General features: G+C 39.5%; 2 protein-coding genes across 3 annotated transcripts in view; both read left to right on the top strand.

Moving 5' to 3' along the window:
* The window catches only part of LOC131688806 (muscle calcium channel subunit alpha-1), a 1,302,489-nt gene that overhangs the window by 182,014 nt on the left and 1,099,722 nt on the right, over positions 1 to 20,753 (top strand). The gene's annotated exons all lie outside the window — the stretch shown is intronic.
* On the top strand, positions 3,353 to 3,829 carry LOC131687734 (uncharacterized). The gene has a single exon (XM_058971825.1). The coding sequence runs from the start codon at positions 3,353 to 3,355 to the stop codon at positions 3,827 to 3,829; it is 477 nt and encodes a 158-aa protein (XP_058827808.1).

Here is a 20,753-nt window from a genome sequence, read left to right as displayed (position 1 = left end):
TTAATTTTTAGTATTCTTTACAGATTTAACTCGCCGCGCAGATAGCTCTGAATTAGACCCGTTGGTGCCCTAAGACGATTTCGCTAGATTTTCAGAGCACTGTGCACCCAGTGCATTAACGCAAGTGACGGAAGGTTATCAAAAAGTTTCATGAAAATGAAAATTCCAGTAATGATGATGATTTTCCCAAACGGTTCGTTTTCGTGAGTTTTTTATTTGTTCTTTGGCATTAGGATTAGCGATAATAATTCAAATCAAGGATACTACTGGGAAGTCACCTTTAGAAAAAGTCGATGTCGAAGTAAAATTTGAAACTATGCACGCATGCACTTCAGAGATAGCGTGATTTCATTTCAACGCTTTTTTGTGAAAAGGGCGATACTTACAAATGTAAACATAAGGCTTTTTTCATACATGCGAATGAGGGCTTTGAAACGCATCAAATTAACCTAAAAATTTGGATTCTACGATATTGCTTTCTTAAACTACAGCAAAAAATACAACGGGCGAAACTATATTTTTGTTTGTTTATTTAAAGTTTCGCCCTCCACGCTCCATGCAAACAAACAGGGCGATACTTTTTTTTTGCCAGCAGTTTAGAGGCGAAACTGTTATTTTCGTATTTTTTTTAGGATTATCAAGCTGATACCAGCTGTAAATAGTAACAATGATCTCTATTGAAAAAACACGGACGAAATCGGTGATGTAGAACGGTAGTTATTGTAAAAAAACGTAAGGGCGATACTTCAATGCTGATAGGTGGGACCGAAAAAGTAAACAATCGCCAAAGGGGCGATACTATCATTTTGTCAATTTCAATAGCAAAAACAAATTTTAATTTAATAATTTCAAATACTTTATGAAGTTTTGCTTTCGATCACTGAATCATGCAATCTAGGATGTAAAAAACACAATAGTTTTAAATAGCAAATAAATCCAAGTCTGGAAATATTCACTGTTGATTTTCTTTGAATGGTATCACTGCTAGTATCGCCCTTTTCAAGAAAAAGCATTGATTTCTTAGTTCTCAGTCGCGTTGGAAATTTGAGTAAAGTATAAACTTCAAATCGATTCAAAAAAAATTTCGATTTTTTTGGCTCAGTACAATATATAACCCCTTTAGGAAAATTCAGTTTTCCCACCACAATTTAGATATTTTATTAACAGAGCATTAACAATAATTCGTTGGAATGTCTATTTTATGGGCCATTTTTTCGCTTTCCCATTGATTTGGTTTGAGATTTCTAGCACTGATGTTGTCCTATGCTGATTTGAGCGATTCTCTGAGTCCTTCCACTATCCCATGTAGCATGTGTTATCAAAAACATCGCGAAGCATCAAGTTCTAAATGTTCTCAAACGATATAATATCCGAAGAAAGTGATAAGAGTTATAAGAAATGTCTCATCACACTGTTAGGTGGATTAAAAACGTTTTATATATAGACATAGATATATCCAGTAAAAGGTGCATAAATGAGAAAAACACAATTGCACTAATAGGTGGATTAGAAAAAAATTCAATATTTGATTTTTATGTCAAAGAACCTTCCACAGAAAATAACCAACAAAATAACGCAAAAATCAAAGAAAGCTGTCTTGTCGTTCTTAAGTTATGCGATGACACACGGAAACCATTTCATTTTTGAATATAGAGATATCCAGCAAAAGGTGCATATATGAGAAAAACACAATTGCACTAATAGGTGGATTAGATAAATTTCAATATTTGATTTTTATGTCAAAGAACCTTCCACAGAAAATAACCAACAAAATGACGCAAAAATCGAAGAAATCCGTCATGTCGTTCTTAAGTTATGCGATGACACACGGAAACCATTTCATTATTATATATAGAGATGTATTTATGTACTTATGTATTTATGTATTTATGTATTTATGTATTTATGTATTTATGTATTTATGTATTTATGTATTTATCTATTTATCTATTTATCTATTTATCTATTTATCTATTTATGTATTTATGTGTTTATGTATATATGTATATATGTATTTATGTATTTATGTATATATAGCATCTCAACGATCATCACCCACGCAACCCACCTGCAATATCAACGAGGCTTCATCGCAGTCATCGTTCTTTATTTGTCGTGCTCGATGCACAGGCAGCGGCTATCGATCGAGTGATCGATCTTTATCAGCCGTGCTCGATGTGCGATCTGAAGCCACCGAGATGCATTGTGTGGTGATCGTTTATTAGTCTGTTGTGCTCGATGCACTTTGCTCTTTGCCCTGGGTAAAATATTTTTTCTTATTTTTTCGATTGACTTTTGTATATAAGCCGGTAGGCAGTAGCAATAAATTGTTAGTTTACTAAATCAAACCCAACAGAATACTTCTACCGCGTTTCTAAACGATCCGATAACCATAAATTGGTGACCCAGCTTTAAAAAAATGGTGAACGAGGACAAACCAGGCACTGGAGCAGGCAACCCAGCGGTACCGGAATAGCAGCAGGAAGCCAACGTGGACACCCTAAACCTGCCACGACTGAGCCCGCCGGTGATGACGCAATCCAACATCGAGTCATACTTCATGTCATTGGAGTTCTGGTTTGCCGCTTCCGGTATTGGAAATGCCCACGACACCAAGAAGTACAACATCGTCATGACACAAGTGCCACCAAGCAAGTTGACGGAGTTACGTTCCATTATTGAAGCCGCCCCGCCTGCCAACAAGTACGTGTATATCAAGATGAAGCTGATTGAACACTTCGCGGACAGTCAGCAGAAACCGAGCCAACTTTTCAACGAAATGAGGAGAGTGGCTGGAAATTCGTTTTGTGAACCCGTGCTGCTCGACCTATGGGCCTCCAGACTTCCACCGCATGCCCAAGTTGCCGTGATTGCCTCCAAAGGGGACCCGACAGAAAAAGCTACCATCGCAGATGCCATCGTGGAATCCATGGGCCTTCGCAGCATCAACACCATCGGTGCGAGCGCACCGAGCACACCAGCAGCGACCGCTAAAGTTGCAACAGAATCGCTTCCTGACAGAATTGAAACGCTCCAGCGGGAAATCGCTCAACTGACCAGGATGATCAACAAAATGTTCCGCTGAAACGAAAACCCACGGGAGCGATCACGTTCCCGCAGCCGAAGCAAAGTGAGTAAATTTCGTGATAATGAACCGTCCTATGACGTCTGCTGCTACCACTCTAAGTACGGAGGGGAAGCACGACGGTGCCGTAAACCGTGCTCCTTCGGACTAGCAACCAAGCCCAGCAACCAACAATGACGTCGTCCAGTTGATCCTGCGTTGGAAATTAGCAAACTTTCCGACACAGCCACACTATTTCGCCTTAAGATCTCGGACACAATTACCAACATGAAATTCCTCATCGAAACCGGTGCGGATGTGTCCTTCATCCCGAGAGATCTCAAATCAACCCGGATGAAGCCAACGTCATTTAAATTGTTCGCCGCTAACGGAACACCGATTAAAGTGTACGGAGAAGTTATGCTTGGCCTCCGGCGCGAATTTCTGTGGACATTCCTCATCGCAGATGTGTCATCAGGGATCATCGGTGCAGATTTCATTTGCCACTACGACCTGCTGATTGATTTGAAACGTCATCGTCTCATCGATAACACCACGAAGCTGGAAGCGATGGCAGTTTTGACACGGACGAGTGAGTACTCTATAAAAACATTCAGCACGTCATGCCCCTACGCCGAGCTGCTGGCAGAATTCTCATCCATCACCAAACTAGCAGTACCCGGTACAAAGAGTGCATCATCAACAGTGCATCGCATCGAAACCACCGGTCAGCCATCATACGCCCGGCCGAGACGTCTTTCATAAGACAAACTAGCAGCAGCGCGCACAGAGTTCGAGCATTTGATGCAACAGGGAATCTGCCGCCCCTCGGCCAGCAACTGGGCTAGCCCACTTCACATGGTGAAAAAAGCGGATGGAACCTGGCGCCCGTGTGGAGATTATCGTGCGCTGAACGCTCAAACCATCCCCGATCGGTACCCACTACCACACCTGCAGGACTTTACTACCATTCTGCAATGAAAAACCATTTTTTCCGAGGTTGACTTGCAGAAGGCATTTCATCAAGTCTCTATACATCAAGACGACATCCCGAAGACTGCGATCACCACGTCGTTTGGACTGTTCGAATTCACATACATAACGTTCGGACTTCGGAATGCCGCTCAAACCTTCCAACGGCTTATACACGAGGTACTACGAGGATTGGACTTCGTGTTCCCATATATTGATGATATTTTCATCGCATCATCGTCAGCAGAGGAACATCGTGAGCATCTTCGGCAGTTGTTTACCCGTCTACAAGATCACAACTTAGCAATAAATGTTGCAAAATGTGAGTTCGGGAAGACGGAGATAATTTTCGTTGGCCACTCAGTCTTGGCCGATGGAATTCGCCCATTGCCCGAACGTGTTGAAGCAGTCAGCAACTACAAACGCCCGACAACAGTGACGGAGCTAAAAAGCTTTCTCGCCACAATCAACTTCTACCGAAGGTTCATCCCGAACGCCATCGTGGCTCAAATACCACTTCTCAAGATGACTCCGGGGAACAAGCGCAACGATCGGTCTCACCTAGTGTAGACAGAGGAGGCCACGACAGCATTTGAGCAGTGCAAAACACAATTCGTTCAAGCAGTGCTGCTCGCACACCCCGCGAAGGACGCTGAACTATCTTTGTGGGTGGACGCATCCAGCATAGCAGCCGGAGCTGTTCTACACCAAGTTGTCGATGGTAACGTGCAACCATTGCACTATGGTCCCAAAGCTAAATTTAGGAAGACAAAACTGTTTGCGCCTAAACCGTTAGTTTTAGATATATAGTATCTTCGGCAAACTTTCTTAGAACTTTCTTGCCGATTTTTTTATATTAGTTGAATTAGGGTAGTCCTTGTGGTTAGGGTGTTAAAAGTATCAACTTCTTAGATATGTAAAATTCAGCTACATAGTATTCTACAAAGTTATAAATCAATCAAATTGAAGCAACTTTTCTGAAGAAACTATGTGGCTATTTCTAATGGTTCATGTGCTATGATTTTTTCAATATTTAAGGTAGGGTGGCTCTTTAAAAATTGGTTTTCTATTAATATCTTTTTATGTGTTAATTTCTCGCTAATACTTTGTTCTAGAGGTTTTTAGAACTTCTGTAAATACACATTTTTGCCGAAGCAATGAAGTTTCTATCTCTTTTGTTTGCATAGTTACAGGCGATTTTCAGAACATAAATGGTTTTTTTTTTTCAAAGCTATATATATATCTTCCAACATTGCAAATGGATTTTCAATCTTTTAATTTCATTTGAAAGATCGGAACTTTTGTAGTTTTTGGTGAAAAAATTGCGGGAGCGTTATTTCTGTAAAAAAATTAATTAATTTTTGAAAATGGTGTATTTTTCAACAAAAATCGTTCATAACTTTTCAAATAGATGAGACTTTGTTACTTCAGCAAAAATATTCGCCATACAAAGTTCTAAAAGTGCTGCAAACAAAGTATTTACGATAAATCAATATATGAAGTGACAAATGAGAAATAGTGTTTTTAAGTGGTCACGTTTTCAACGTTCAATCTCTTATGGTAAAATCAACCGAGAAATAGTCATTGAGTGTGATAATACCGAATGTCATGGCAATTCTATTGGATTTGTAAACGTTTTTGAAAGAACAATCTACCGTACATCGAAATAGTACAGTGTATTTACAGTAGTGTTAACTGCAAACTATCGTTAATTCTAAATCGGCCAACAAAAGTTATCTATGCTCACTTAAGTAAATCCTTTTTGGTTTGGACTCAAAACGAGTGCTAGAAAGAAAATGTTTTAGTTCACGTCTTGTTATCTCAAAATAAAATCTTGAAACGAGTTTGTTATCCATAGCAGCGGAAATTATTGTATGCTTTTCCAACATTTATGCAATGTTTGAAAGTATAAATTAATTATCGACAATAATGACGGCTGTGGGTAAGTTAAGGAAAGATTCTCAATTTTTTGTTACTTCAAAACAAATAAAAGTAAGAGGTCTGAAAATCGCTAACCGCGAACTGGTAAAATAACTTATAAAGCATATTTCCCTAGCATCTATATAATGCATGATGACGGTACTTGCTTTATTGGCTCCGTAATAGATAACTTTTATTTAGAGTTTACTATAGTACGCTATTAACACTATTCTGAATTCACGCTAATAAGTAGTTGTACGGTAAAATGTTGTGTTTTCAAACTGTCACATATTCAATAGATTTTCATTATAACACACATTGACTATTTCTCAGTTGATTTTACCATAAGAGATTGAGCGATGAAAATGTGACCTCTTAAAATCAATATTTTTCATTTGTCACTTCATACATTGATTTATCGTAAATACTTTGTTTGCAGCACTTTTAGAACTTGGCATGGCGAAGATTTTTGCTGAAGTAACAAAGTTATTATCTTGTCTATTTGAAAAGTTATGAACGATTTTTGTTGAAAAATGCACCATTTTCAAAAATTAATTATTTATTTTACAGAAATAACGCTCCCGCAGTTTTTTCACCAAAAACTACAAAAGTTCAGATCTTTCAAATGAAATTAAAAGATTGAAAATCCATTTGCAATGTTGGAAGATATATAACTTTGAAAAAAACCATTTTTGTTCTGAAAATCGCCTGTAACTATGCAAACAAAAGAGATAGAAACTTCATTGCTTCGGCAAAAATGTGTATTTACAAAAGTTCTAAAAACCTCTAGAACAAGGTATTAGCGAGAAATTAACACATAAAAAGATATTAATAGAAAACCAATTTTTAAAGAGCCACCCCACCTTAAATATTGCAAAAATCATAGCTTATGAACCATTAGAGATAGCCACATAGTTTCTTAAGGAAAGTTGCTTCAATTTGATTGATTTATAACTTTGTAGAACATTATGTAGCTGAATTTTACATATCAAAGAAGTTGATACTTTGAACACCCTAACCACAAGGATCACCCTAATTCAACTAATATAAAAAAATCGGCAAGAAAGTACTAACAAAGTTTGCCGAAGATACTATATATCTGAAACTAACGGTTTAGACGCAAACAGTTTTGTCTTCCTAAATACAGCTTTGGGACCATAGTGCATTGGGCTTCTTCTCCAAAAAGTTCGACAAGGCCCAACTGAAATACAGCACGTATGATCGAGAACTAACCGCAATCTACCTGGCAGTAAGACATTTCAAGTATATGCTGGAAGGTCGAAGTTGCCACATATACACCGACCACAAGCCGATCGTGTTTGCATTCCAGCAGAATCCTGAAAGAGCCACCAGCCGTCAAGCCCGTCATCTAGACTACATCGGACAAATCACAACTGACATCCGACATGCGAACGGGAAAGAGAACGCAGTCGCAGACCTACTCTTTCGCATTGCAGCTGTACACGCAGTGCCGTCGGTGAATTTTGAAACTCTCGCCGCCGACCAACAAACAGATGATGAATTGCGAACAATTCTGGAAGGTAAATTAAAATCGTCATTAAACCTCAAGCAGTTTACTGTTACAGGCAGTTCAAATGAGTTGTATTGCGACTGTCAAATGGTATCATCGCGCGATGGCACCGAACTCTCAAGGTAGCCATCCTTTGCCACAACCCGGACCGTTGGACCGAACATCTTCCCGTGATTCTACTCGGATTGCGTACCGTCTACAAAGGTGACATCCGCGCTTCGCCAACAGAGATGGTGTATGGAACAACACTTTGCATACCGTCGAAGTTCTTCCACGAAAATCCCAGCAACAACACCCAATCGGAATTCGCAAATGAACTTCGAGTATGCTGCGACCACCTGACACGGCATGGCATCAAATATTATAAAATAACAATATGGTTCACTTCTGCATTTCTTAAAAGACACCACACTGGCGCCACCATGGCACAAAAGGTTACTAGTACACTGTAAATTTTGCAGTACGTAATGACAATTTTCAGTTCAACAGAATACATTATAGTAGAGGTGGCGATATTTCTAGATTAGGGACACAATGAAAATAATCGAAACGATAAAACCATATGCAATTAAACATCACTTTCATGTGTATTCTCATGTTAAAAAGTAAAGGAAATGATTTCCCTTTGAATTTCACATGAAAATCCATTAAAAAGCATTTTATGTGGTGTTTCAAATTAAATTCAAACAAATTCCACGTGAATATGACATATTTATCCATTGAATGATCATTAGAGTGACAGAAAAAAATGACCCCTATCGGCCCACCTCTGAGTCGATTTCTAGTCCCACCAGGAGTACTTGTTCCAAATTTGAAGCAAATCGGACAAGTCTAGCTACCGGACCAACGTGCCTGAATTTTGTATGAGATTTTTCGATCCATGTAAATGGAGAAAAGCCACTAGCTCACATTATCGCCGCTAGGTGGCACTGTTCGCATCGTATTATCACTGTAAGTGAAAATAAGAAAGATAATTTAATTGTCTACAACTTTATCGAATACTGCTAGTGAATCCGGCTTTGTTAAAAGAAGTTATTAAACTTTTAGCGAAGTGATGTCTGAGTCAGTTTTTCATAGGGCCTAGCAGTGCATGGTTGTACATCAGTACTCGATTCGCACGAACTAATCATAACCGTTAGATTTAGCTCAATAGTATGATCAGAAGAATTGTAGTAAATAATAGGAGTCATGTTTTGGTTAGAAAATTTTAGTTCCACGTTGTACCGCATAGAGGGCGTCAACACTAACTTTTCAACGGAGAGATAGAAATTAGGTGTCTTCCACAAAATTGTAGAACAGGCATTTTGCAATAATTCTCCCGAACATCTCGATATTGTGTTACTAAAATTTTCCAACCAAAACATAACTTGTATTATGTGGTGTAATTCTTATGAACATACTATTGAGCTAAACCTAACGGTTATTTCACAAAAATGTATAGTTCGTGAGAATCGAGTACTGATACACAACCGTGCACTGCTAGACCCCATGGAAAACTGACTCAGACATCACTTCGTTAAAATTTTAAAAGCTTCTTCTAAAAAAGCCGGATTGACTAGCTGCCTTCGACAAAGTTGTAGACAATTAAATCATCTTTCTTATTTTTACTTACAGTGATAATACGATGCATACAGTGCCATCTAGTGGCAAAAATGCGAGTTAGTGGATTTCTCCATGTAAATTGTCGAAAAATCTCATACAAACTTCAGGCACGTTGGTCTGGTAGCTAGACTTGTCCGATTTGCTTCAAATTTGGTGCAAGAACTCCTGGTGGGACTAGGAATCGAATCAGGGGTGGGCCGATTGAGTTTTCAAAAAATCGTTATTTTTCTTGGCAGTCTAATGATCATTGCCATACTATTGAACTTTCCACATGACTTTCGCATGAAAAACGTGTATTGCATTTCTACATGTAAAACAATTGATGCCATCGATTATTCTGCCAATGAAATCTATAAGTAAAACAATGTGATATTCAGGTGGAATTCATTTGAAAATTTTAGTCAATGGTATTTCTTATAATGTTGATGTGCTTTTCACACCATGTTCGCATGAATTTCATTTGAAAACCATATCTCCCACACTCGAATGAATATTCAAGTGGCAACAGTGTGTATTTAATGTGTTTGTGGATTGAAATAATTCAATAGATTTCCACATGATGCTAACGTGTTAAGTTTTTTCAGTGGAGAAAACTTTTTGGATTTATTATCTTTCCAGTAGGAGAAAGCTATATGATTTCGTTCTAATGATCATATTTTAATACCCACATGAGATAACGATCTTTGCTTAGTCTGACCAGTTCATTAAGAAGCACAGTTTACAGAAAAAGGAAACAGAAACATATTTCGCTCACGAAAATGCTGGATATCTCATTCTCTGCTTACACTGTCTAGTGTAATTATGGCGTAATTTACGTCAAAAATCCATTGCACACTATTTTTTCCACCATAAGAGCTCAAATATTGTCAATTAACAACTTTCGAGAATTTCGTTTGTTTATCTCAACGATTTCTCTGACGTCACCGAAAACTGTTAATTCGCGGAGTAGCAAGCCTCGTTTCTGTGAGCCGTGCAATTTGCCCACCTTTCTCTTCTGTATTTATTATTTATTAAGATTAAAAACCTTTTTCGCCCACAGATGGCATTAGACTTATGTCCTTTGTGATTCGTATGGGATTTACAGAAGTGGACTATATTGATAATATACGATATTTGATGGCATGGAAAAGGTAATGTGTTTGTGCACCCCAACCTCAAAACGTGCACAAACGTGTTTGTACGCAACGACTCCATAAGGCCATCGTTATCACCACCCTATGACGGTCCATACCAGGTGCTTAGCCGAAACGGCAAGCACTACCGAGTCAACATTAATGGTCGGAGCGTCAACATTTCAATCGACATACTGAAACCAGCCTACATGCTCGACGATCACCAGCCATCAGCACCCGTTAGCGATCGTCCAGCTGCAACAACATCGGAGCCCCAACCGGCGAGATTCACTCGATCAGGACGACGAGTGATGATTCCACTTCGATATCCCTATTCGTCGCGATCTCTACAAAGGGGGTACTGTAGCATCTCAATGATCATCACCCACGCAACCCACCTGCAATATCAACGAGGCTTCATCGCAGTGATCGTTCTTTATTTGTCGTGCTCGATGCACAGGCAGCGGCTATCGATCGAGTGATCGATCTTTATCAGCAGTGCTCGTTGCGCGAAGTGAAGCCACCGAGATGCATTGTGCGGTGATCGTTTATTAGTCTGTTGTGCTCGATGCACAGACCGAAATCAAAAAATCATTTGTTTCAATTCTCTATACCTTTGCCCTGTGTAAAATATTTTTTCTTATTATTTCGATTGACTTTTGTATATAAGCCGGTAGGCAGTAGCAATAAATTGTTAGTTTACTAAATCAAACCCAACCGAATACTTCTACCGCGTTTCTAAACGATCCGAGATAACTATATATATATATATATATATATATATATATATATATATATATATATATATATATATATATATATATATATATATATATATATATATATATATATATATATATATATATATATATATATATATATATATATATATATATATATATATATATATATATATATATATATATATATATATATATATATATATATATATATATATATATATATATATATATATATATATATATATATATATATATATATATATATATATATATACAGGGTGTTTGGTTCATGGTTAAGAATCTCTCGGGGGGTGATAGACTGCCATATTTGGAGAAAAAAATTGTTCTACACATACCATCAAATCTCAACCGTTACAGAGTTATTGAACTTTTTGTGTAAAAAACTTATTTGTCTTAAAATACCTCTAACTTTAAAAGTATACTTTGTATTTTAAATGTTTCAGTTCCATTTGAAAGGTGAGAAAATTTTCTATTGAATAGTGTTCTCATATCTTTTAAGTAATTAGTTTTAATTACCTTTTAACTGTAAAGTAGTTAAAAGTTAGTGTTTTTGAGGAGGTTTTTGCTAATTTTCTCGAAATAATGAAGTATGATTATAGCAATATCCAGTATCCAAAAGTTGAGTTTTGGGACGATTCATAATTTGTTCTTGGACGTCATATTTCTATCTCTTCTCATTTCTTAGTAATTTCATTACTATACTTTTCCCGTAACCGACTTGCAAGTGCTTAAAAGACTCTAATCTAAAAAATATGCTTTATATCATTATTTACAAGATTTCATTGGAAAGCTGAGAAAATTTCCTATCAATGTTTGTACAAATGTCTTTTAGTTAAGTGTACGAAATGATTTTTTACTAACGAAATAACTCAAAATTTGTGTTTTTTTGGAGAGTTTTTTAATTATTCTAATTATTAATCAACAAAATTTATCGTTACTATTGTTCATTTGATGCCCCTTAATGTTCTCCATAACTTTTAATTTGACACTTTGTCTACATCTCTTTTCATTTTGCTGCTATTTAATAGTTAACACAGCATGAGCTCGCCACAAATGTAGTGGGTTCGAAATCGTTATTTTTGCATATGAAACGATGTGATAAAAACGATTTTGCGTCGAAACCAAAAGAGATAATTGAATGGAGTCAAAGAAAGAACTGTAGAGCTTGCTGAGATGCATTATTTCCATGACAATAATGGTGATGTTTATAATTTACTATTTTAAGAAAATTAACGAAAATGCTAATAATAGCACTAACTTTAAACTAATTTACTTTTAAAAGAATACTAAATTCACTTAACTGAAAGGTATTAATACATTTTTCACTGTAAAATTTTCCTGGCTTTCGAATAAAAAGAAAAAAAGTACAATAAGTGCCGTAATTTTTCAATTAGAGCTGATACTAGTGAAAATAACATAAAAATATCCAAGTTGAATAACCCAAAATCATGAAAATAAGAAAAGGTACGTGTATCATGTCAAAGAACAAATTAAGCAGCTCATCAAGACTAACAATCTGAATTATTAAAATGATGAGGTTAACTATTATGATTTTCAAGAAATGAACGAAAAATCGTCTGAAATTGTTTAATTTTCAATAAATTACTTTGAAAAGGCTATTTAAACTCATTAGCTGAAACATGTGAGGGTATCACTCAATGCAAAATTTTTTCACCTTTCGAATGGAACTAAAACATTTAAAATACAAAGTATACTTTTAAAGTTAGAGGTATTTTAAGACAAATAAGTTTTTTACACAAAAAGTTCAATAACTCTGTAACGGTTGAGATTTGATGGTATGTGTAGAACAATTTTTTTCTCCAAATATGGCAGTCTATCACCCCCCGAGAGATTCTTAACCATGAACCAAACACCCTGTATATATATATATATATATATATATATATATATATATATATATATATATATATATATATATATATATATATATATATATATATATATATATATATATATATATATATATATATATATATATATATATATATATATATATATATATATATATATATATATATATATATATATATATATATATATATATATATATATATATATATATATATATATATATATATATATATGTGTGTGTGTGTGTGTATTTATGTGTACCCTTAGAACCTAATCGGTAAATCTGGTAAATGTGAAAGAACGAGTATGCATTGTTTCAGAAGTTCAATTGGTACAAGAAAGGTCCCGCTTGGCCTAACATGTTGAATTCTCAGCACTGAATGTCTTAAATGATGGAACAATATAAAGGAGATGTCCCTAAGCCTGAGAACGATTTTCGCTTTCAGTATATATTCCATTTCGCGAATACTCCGTCGAAATGCACATAAATTGATACCCAAAACCATCGTATAGGGTCAGCGCAATGCTTTTTCGCCAACTTCACGGTCCTTCGTTCTCAATACATTAGCTCTAACCAATGTCAATTATCGTTCACGTAGCTATTCTGGGGTGTAGCCGCTACAAGCATCCAGTTTCTAGTTTGATTTTTCTTGTAAGTTGTTCTTTGGCTCTCAGTATCGAACCAACCGTGCCTGGAGTTTATAGTCAGTCATACTGCTCCTCTGTGATCGACTCCAATGATGTCGCTGTCGATGGCGAAACCAAAAAGATATGTGAGATCCTGAGATGATAGTTCCATTCCTTTGTACATCAGATCTTATCACACCTTCTAATAATATGCAGCTTTGGTATTGGTACCGTTGCGAAACTTAACATTCTTAGTACTCTTTGCACTTATACACAATGGCTTCCCAGCCACGTACTTGATGAGCTACGTGTCTGTGTGGGTTACGAATGAGTCTTAACTATATGTTGTACCGTATTGTGAACATCTACGGTATCACTCTGTGCACTCACACGCAACGTGAGTGCCTACACGTGGAGTTCATCATAGCAGGCCTTGACTTTGCCTCTTTGATCTTTCGACCAGCCTATAGGTAGGACGCATGATAACATACCGTGCTGGGTGATTCCTTTCCCAGTGTGGTGTACTTGGAATACACAATGGCGATCCTGCCAGGAGTTGCAAATTGTCCGCTGTAACCCAAACCGAAACCCATGATTTGATATAAAATCATGAAAGGAAGGAATCACCCAGCACGCAAAAAACATGTTTTTTTTAAAGCGCTGCGTATGGAAAACCATGTGCCACAAAACGAGGTTAGGTTAAAACAAGCATGGCTAATTTGTAAGCGGATCGGGTTGACCGCACTATTAAAAAAAGAACATGAATGAAAAACATACCAGTGATTAAGTAAAATATAAAAAAGAAGCGGATTGTATAATCGCTCGTGCTGCTTAATTAGACTAAGTAAGCGGATCGGGATGACCGTGACGAATAAAATTTGTAACTTGGCTTGACAGCATGATACAACAGTGCAGCGGATCGGGATGACCGCGGCAAAAAATGTAATTTGCTTTGACAGTATGATACAATAGTACAGCGGATCGGGATGACCGCGGTGAAAGCGATTGATTGTCGAAACGGAGATGTAATTAGTTTGAGCGGATCGAGATGACCGCGTTGAAACAAAAAAAACTATTGATTATTAAGATTAAAGGCTAATTCGTTTATGCGGATCGGGATGACCGCGTTGCGTTGCATTGTGACATTTATGCGGATCAGGATGACCGCGTCGAAAAAAACCACAACCAAATTCGGAATGGTCGCAATTATCACTGAATTTTGTATAACCTAACCTCAAGTTTAGCGCTACTAATATTAGTTAAATTTATTTTTGAAATTCTCCAAAACAAAATTGCATTCATCATTCCAGAGAACGGAAAAAACGAATTTATTAAGCCAGACTGATAAAAATCAGGAAGTGTGGGAATAAAAATGGCCAACAATGGCAAATACGTTCGCCGGCCCGATAGTGACAAGTTGAATGAGCAAGACGTAGACTCAATTCAGGACGATGTAGACGATACCGAATCAGCTCCTCCGATAGCGTAGCTACTAACCGTGTTCTAGACGACAGAGACTCAACCGAGAAAAGTAGCACCGATTCGAACGATAAAACAATCAACTCACCAAGACGCTTGTCCATATCTCCGACAGTTTGCGAGGCAACAGCTGAAAAGGTTTCAGGTCAGGAAACAGTGGACATACCAACAATGTTGACGGAATCGACCGAATAGAAAAGGTACTCGCAAACATCAATGACGCTTTGAGTCGTTTGCAACCAAACACTGAACGTATGCGAAACGACGATGTTGAAAAAAGTTGGAAGGCGTATAATAATGTATCGATAGGCGGAAATTCCTCCTCCAGTGCTCGCTGGAACCACATCAAGTCATAACAAGATGTGGGAGGAGTGGAATAACTATTTCGAAAACTTCGAAATTGCGGCATCACTTAGCAACGTGAACGACCCTATAAAGAGGACGCAATTATTGTTCCTCTCAATGGGAACTGAGTTGCAAGAAATTGTAAAAGCTGCTAAGCTGCGTCCTAACTTAGCAAGCTCGGATTGCTACAGTACTTTCATCTTGAACATTCAAAATTACTTTCGTTCGATGATTGATACTTCTGCAGAACACGAGTCCTTCTCAAGGATGAAGCAAGGAACCGATGAAGCCGCGGTTGCTTTTCATGCACGATTGATGTGCAAAGTTCGCTCATGTAAGTATAATGCCGATGACGAGGACAGCAAGCACCGGGGTGAATCCAACGTGTTCGACATCCGAAGTGATCACGTACAATCACCATATGACCATAGATCCCGTAAGCGTCCAATCATGACCAGTAGAACCGATGGGCCATCGAGGAAAATGTATCGCAGTACCGCTACAAGCAGCTAATCTCAAGGACGTCGCTCGCGATGTGCCAGGTGTTTCCTATTCAGTCACAGAAACGGACAATGCCCGGCAGTAAATCGGAACTGCAATGGATGTGGGAAACGTGGACACTTTGCGGTGGCCTGCCGCCAGAAACATGTAAATTACTTATAGAACAGGCAAAGCTTCGACAGGTTTTCGAACAGATCGTATTGTTCTGAAGAAGAAAAGGTCCAGGATAACAAGCAGGTGCAAGAAGATTAATATTTATAATTTACAAAAAAATCAGGATTAATAAAAAAAACTAGCTTTTAAAACATTGTTACTTATGCCCCTTTAGCATTTGAAACAGCGGATCAATACACTTTCCTTGGAAGACGTCATGATTAACTGTTCTGTTGGATCATCTACCCCTATACTATTCTTAATCAATTCAGGCGCAGACGTCAATGTAATTGGGGGAAATCACTGGGTTCTACTAAGAGGTGAAGCTCACTCCATAGCCGCAACGATATCAATGACTGGATCCTCAAATAGAGGATTACATGGCTATGGGTCTCAAGAGCCAATGATCATCGAATGTACCTTCAGAGCCAAAATAACAGTTACAGGACCAGGTTTAACAAAGTCAGCAATAACAACGACCTTCCACGTAGTACTTAAAGGAACTCGATCAATTCTCGGACGATCGACAGCTAGTGACATGGGATTGTTACAGATAGGAAACACAATCGATAACTGCGAAACACCAAAAACGACAGAACCTTTCCCCAAAATGCCAGGGGTTAAGATTAAATTCAGCATCGACAAGACGATCCCTCCAACTAAAAACGCATACTACAACGTGCCAGCAGCATATAGGTAACGCTAAAAAACATTTTAAACAGTAGATCATTATCGAATATGTGGTTGTCACTATGCAAGTTTGAATATACTTCGAGTATTGCGCTCGCTTCAGCCGCAAAAAAGGATATATAGCTAGTGCCAACCACCATTAACCAAAGCGGTACTTATCGAGCAAGGCCACACCTTTTTAATGCTTCGTGTATACTGTTTACAGGGAAGGTGCGCGTCGAAGATTACACGAAATGGAAGCCCAAGGCATAATAGAAAATGTTAAATGTGCTCCCAACTGGATAAGCGGAATGTCCACAGTTGCAAAAGGAAAGAATGACTTCCGACTTGTCGTTAACATGCGCGCTCCCAATCAAGCTATAAAACGCGAATATTTTCGACTTCTATTGCTCGAAGAAATGCGTGTCAAACTCTACGGATCGCGATATTTCACAAAGCTGGACCTCACTAATGCCTTCTACCATCTAGAATTATCTGAGGAGTCTCGCGACTTGACAATATTTCTAGCGGAAGACGGTATATACCGATTCACCAGATTCATGTTCGGTGTGTACTGCGCACCGGAAATTTTTCAGCGCGAGATGGTTCGGATCCTTAAATACGTCGATAATCTTATAGTTTATATCGACGACATTCTTGTTTTCGCGGAATCTATAGAGGAACTTCGTAGGACAGTGACAAAAGTGTTACACATCCTGAGAGCAAATAATTTGACGTTGAACACAGCTAAATGTGAGTTCGATAGAACTAGAATCAAGTTCATCGGCCATGAACTCGATGCAACAGGCTTTCACGTAGACAACGAGAAAATTAAAAGCGTTCGAAATTACAGAGAGCCGTCGACACTCTCTGAGCTTCGAAGTTTTTGGGGTCTAGCGTCGTTCCTCAGCCCTTATTCGAAAAACTTTGCGGATATTTCAAGCCTACTATGGGCTGCTACAACTTCCTAATTATGGTCATGGGGACCCGAGCAACAGGGTATAATCAATTGCACAATATCTTTAGGCTTTTTCTCAGAAAACGATAGAACTATTTTGTATACCGATGCTTCGCCAGTGGCCTTAGGTGCCGTGCTGGTACAAGAAGGAACACACCAAGCACCGTGGATAATCAGTTTCGCATCCAAGGCTCTAACCACTACCGAGAAGAAATACGCGCACAACCAACAGGAAGCCTTAGGTGCAGTATGGGTAGTGGAACATTTTTCCTATTTCTTCCCTGGTAGACACTTTACCCTCCGCACGGATGAACAAGGTGTTACATTCATTCTAAATCGATAGCGAGAAGAAACTAAGCGAGCTTTGACACGTGCCGATAGATAGGCTCTCAGGCTAAGTCCATATAGATACGATGTCGAATATATCCGGGGAATGGAGAATATTGCTGATTCACCATCCAGAATATACGACGGAGACGATGAACCTTTTGATGAAGAAGTTAGCCCTTGAGAAATTGCAGCTTTGGAGGCAAATCCAGCTGAATTTCTCACTGAAACCTTAGAGGTCGTTCGCCTTAAAAGGAAAGGATAATCACATGTCATTTAACGTTTATACGTTATTCAACATAGTGTTGCGGGACTGCGGGCGACATCCCAAAGGCCAGTTCGATGGAGTTTACGTAAGCGATATTGGACCACGGGGAACTTCTCCAACATCCATTTGGGTGAAGTGGAGGGTCCTCGTGTATGCCGGCTGTTTTATAGATGATTGAGGAGTCCATCGTCTTTCAAAAATGATATTAATGCCTCTTCGCGTGCCGGGTCGTTGGAAAGGATTTCCCGGATCGATGAAGGGAGTTGATGCTGCGAACGGAGATCTTGGAGTTCTAAGCAATTTGTCAAGATGTGCTCTACAGTGGTCCTGGTATTACATGTTGGGCAGAATGGTGGGTTGGCGGTGGGTTACTTTTGTGTGCCCCACGCGTAATCTGGAGAGAGCTCTCTGCTCTGACCTGTTGGTGCGGTCTGTCCATTTATCGGGGCTCCCCTTAATCTTTTGAAGATGTCCTGATTGCCTTCTCCATTGAGAAATATAGTCATCGCCTTTGCAATGAATGACTTGATAATATCGGCCGATGGCACCGACTTAGTCAAAAAATTGCGGAACGGTCTTCCGCGCGTTGCTAATTGGTCAGCGGTTTCATTGCCACTGATCCCGCAGTGGTCAGGTATCAAACATATGGTGGTCAGCGGATCTCAGGTGGTCTCGATGGCCTGGATGTATGGGTGCCGAGATTCTCCGGATTTCAATGCCGAGATGACCGATAGCGAATCAGAGAGGATGATCGTCGGGATATCCTGTGGTTTTCGGGTGATGGCTAAAGCGATCGCTGTCGCTTCAGCCGAAAAGACAGAGCAGGTTGAGGGCAAGCGGAAAGCAAGGCCAGCTTCGATACCGCTACCGATACCCTACCCCGTCGTTTAGTTTGGATCCGTCTGTGAAGATCAAGTTGTGGTTGGTGTACTTCTCATGGATCAGTTTGTGGTAGTTTGCCTGTGCAATTCCGGGATGTGTTCCAGCTCTTAGGATGTTTTTTAGACTGGTGTCCGTGTTGAGACCCCGCTCAGCCCATGTGCGGTTACGAACTCTGTGACAGCGGGCTAACAGAGGTATATTTGAACCGACGAATTCCTGAAAGATGTCTTTTGATGTTTGCAGTATTACGCATTCGTCTCCAGATGTTTTCTCCAGGTATCCCAAAGTCCGTTTAAGAATAGTGGTCGTGGCTACCCACCTGAACGGTAGGAGACCAGCCTCCACGCAAGCGACCTCGGCAGGGGTACTGGGTAATAGATTTGATGCTAGGCGTATGGTACCATGGTAGAGGGGGGAGAGGATGTCAACTAGCCCGTTACGGTTCTGGCTGGTGATCTCTATGTCGTAAAATATTCTGTTGTGTATCAAAGCTTGCCCGATATGAAGGGCGGTAGTTCTACTCCACTTGGGGTGCCGGGCGCTAATCGCTCGTATTAGCCTCTTCCTACTCTCGCAATCGTGCTTGCACCCGCGAGCTCAACCGGTCTGGCGGTAGCCACGTGGTGGGTGTTGCAGCAGTGCGCTATCGCACACTTTGATACAGCTATATTGAAACCGACAGATTCGGCCCACCGACCGACTGCACTAACGGCGGCCTGCACCTTTCTTCGTAGACGTCGTATCGTTTTACTAACGGCGACAAGGATGATGTCGTCCGCATAAACGAATATGTAAACCCCCTTTGGTAGCGCTGCAAAGAGGGAGTTCATACTAATGAGGAAGAATGTTACTGCCAGCACGGAGCCCTGGGGGACGCCGTTGGCTTCGGTGAAAGATTCCGACTGACTGCCCCCGATGCAAACCCGGAACGAGCGGTCGGAGTGATAGTCCTTCAAGAATCTTCCCAAGCTGCCTGTTACTCCCCAACTATGTAGCTGACGGAGTACTTCTCTTCGCCAAACCGTGTTATATGCTTTCGCGATATCCATAATGGCGATGTCCGCGTGCAGATTATCCGCCCATGCCTGGTGAACGATTTCACCAAAGGCTCTAAGATGAGCGCCAGTTCCCGTCTCCTTGCGGAAGGCGAATTGTCTTTGATCAAGCAGGTCGTTTTCCTCTAGGTGTGACATCAGGCGCCTGTTCACTAAACGCTCCATGGTTTTTCCGATACAGGGGAGCAGGCTTAGTGGTCGAAAATCTTTTGGGGTGCGGGCGCTTTCACAGCTTTTCGGTATAGGTATCACTAATGCAGTCTTCCAGGAAGAGGGGATAGGCTGCCCAATTCAGATTCGGTTTAGGCTCTCCAATAGAGCTCTCTTACCCTCCGGGGGTGCATTCTGAAGGAGGGGGTATAGCCTACGTTGTCGTGGCCAGCGGATTTTCCATGCGCTGTGGAGAGAGCATATGTCAGTTCAGCTCCAGTGAAGGGTGTATTGAAATTCTGTCCGGAATCAGGGGGGAAAGCGAATGGGTTCTCCTCGATTTTTCTTTTTTGTTTCAGAAACGAGGGGGACAGGGATGCGTCAGCTGAGAGTGACGAGAAATGCTTCCCTAGTTCATTGGCGATTTCCAGCGGCTCGATGGTGGTTACCCCATTAGTAATGAGAGAGAATCCAAGTTTCCTCCGTTTTCCACTGAGGGCAT

This window comes from Topomyia yanbarensis, chromosome 3 (assembly GCF_030247195.1).
Source record: "Topomyia yanbarensis strain Yona2022 chromosome 3, ASM3024719v1, whole genome shotgun sequence".
NCBI lineage: Eukaryota > Metazoa > Arthropoda > Insecta > Diptera > Culicidae > Topomyia > Topomyia yanbarensis.
Note: the sequence above shows the minus strand (reverse complement) of the source record. Positions and strands in the feature narration are given on the sequence as shown.

Excerpts from the sequence above, each read along its gene's own strand:
- LOC131687734 (XM_058971825.1), top strand. The coding sequence starts at position 3,353 with ATGAAATTCCTCATCGAAACCGGTGCGGATGTGTCCTTCATCCCGAGA.